The sequence below is a fragment of the Bison bison genome, unplaced genomic scaffold (genome assembly GCF_000754665.1).
Source record: "Bison bison bison isolate TAMUID 2011002044 unplaced genomic scaffold, Bison_UMD1.0 scf7180017851673, whole genome shotgun sequence".
NCBI classification, from domain to species: Eukaryota; Metazoa; Chordata; class Mammalia; order Artiodactyla; family Bovidae; genus Bison; species Bison bison.
This window is the reverse complement of record NW_011482246.1, coordinates 23,767-25,165: the sequence shown is the minus strand read 5'-3', so window position 1 is coordinate 25,165 and position 1,399 is coordinate 23,767. Positions and strand designations below refer to the sequence as shown.

Genomic DNA, 1,399 nt, shown 5'->3' with positions numbered 1-1,399 from the left:
GGAAAAATAAAAACTGTTTGGGATAATCGTGCTTTCTCACAGTTGTCCCCAGATGCCCTAGCAGGCGAGAGATCACTTTGGGATTTCTCTTGCCACCAGGTTCTTTGGTTGGCACGAAAGCATGGTTGTTGTCATAGAGAAAACATTCTGCCACACCATTCTTGACAGTACTCTGACAGAATACCTTCTCTGTCCTTCCTCAGGAGTGATTTGGGCCCCGATGTTGGCTATGAAGCGATTGGTCTGGTGGACAGTAGCTTGCCCACAGTCGGTGTTTTTGCAAAAGCAACTGCACAGGACAACCCCAAATCTGCCACAGAGCAGTCAGGTAAGGAAGCCCAGCCTCTTCTCGTGAAGAGTATTGAAGAGTATTGAAGAGTATTAAGCTGTGGTCCAAATCCTCCCAAACAAGGGCTTTCTGTATTGGCCAGGGGGAACCTGTGAAAGCCACTCTTCATGGTGTGCTTTAAAACACACCAGACCCAAAGTCCTTACTCTTCAGTGGTCTGAGAGCTGGTGAAATCAGGTATCCTGGTCAGAGCATAGATGGTTACAGTGGGTGTTATCCTAGACTCTGGACGGTAGGTAACTCAATGACTGAAAGTCTAGTTTTTCTGGATGGACTAGGAAGACTGGTGTGATGAAGAAAACTTGTACTTTTTCAGTGCCACCCCCTCTTTTTTTTGCTTCCTGCTGATCCCAAGAACGAGGCCCAAGAACCTTAGTGTGGGACCTGCTCCCTTCCTTGTGCCTTGGACAGTGAAGAACTGGGCTGAGTAGTTCTTCCATACTCAGTCGCTCAGTCATGTCTGATTCTTCACAACCCCATGGACTGTAGCCCGCCAGGCTCCTGGGATTTCCCAGACAAGAATATTGGAGTGGGTTGCCATGCCCTCCTCCAGGGGATCTTCTGACCCAGGGATTGAACCCATATCTCCTGTATGGGCAGACAGAGTCTTTACAGGGCCACCTGGGAAGCCCAGGTAGTTCTTAAGCCGCCTCTAGTTCCAGTTGTCAGATCTGAACACCAGGTTTTCTTTAGACAGGAAGCAAAGAATATCTCTCTTGAAATGAATGTCTCTCCCACACACATCTCTTTCATTAACTCCCAGGCCTCTTCTCTCTCCCTTCGTGACCTTGGCTGAAGTTATTTAACCTCTGTGTCCTCCTATTAGAGGCATTTTAAGGACAAATTGCTCTTTAAGGAGAAAGCAAGACATATGGATATAAGGGTCTTGTTCATGTATAATCTAAGTGGATTACATTATTACTCCTTAATTTGGACCTCTCCTGGGAAGTGGATCCCCGGAGGAGGACCCAGGGACTTATAAACTGCAGGTCACTGCTCTGTCCACCAGGCAGTATTACCTGAAGCCTGGTTCTCAGAAGACAAAGTACC

At 47.5% G+C, this 1,399-nt stretch overlaps 1 protein-coding gene across 1 annotated transcript in view; it reads left to right on the top strand.

Annotated features, from left to right (window-relative positions):
- Nucleotides 1-1,399, top strand: part of LOC104996873 (apoptosis-inducing factor 1, mitochondrial) — a gene marked incomplete at its 5' end in the record, with an annotated part of 9,829 nt that overhangs the window by 6,694 nt on the left and 1,736 nt on the right. Inside the window, one exon of the mRNA XM_010851262.1 lies at nucleotides 204-328. Coding sequence (XP_010849564.1) covers nucleotides 204-328 — 125 coding nt within the window. The remainder of the gene's footprint in view (nucleotides 1-203; nucleotides 329-1,399) is intronic.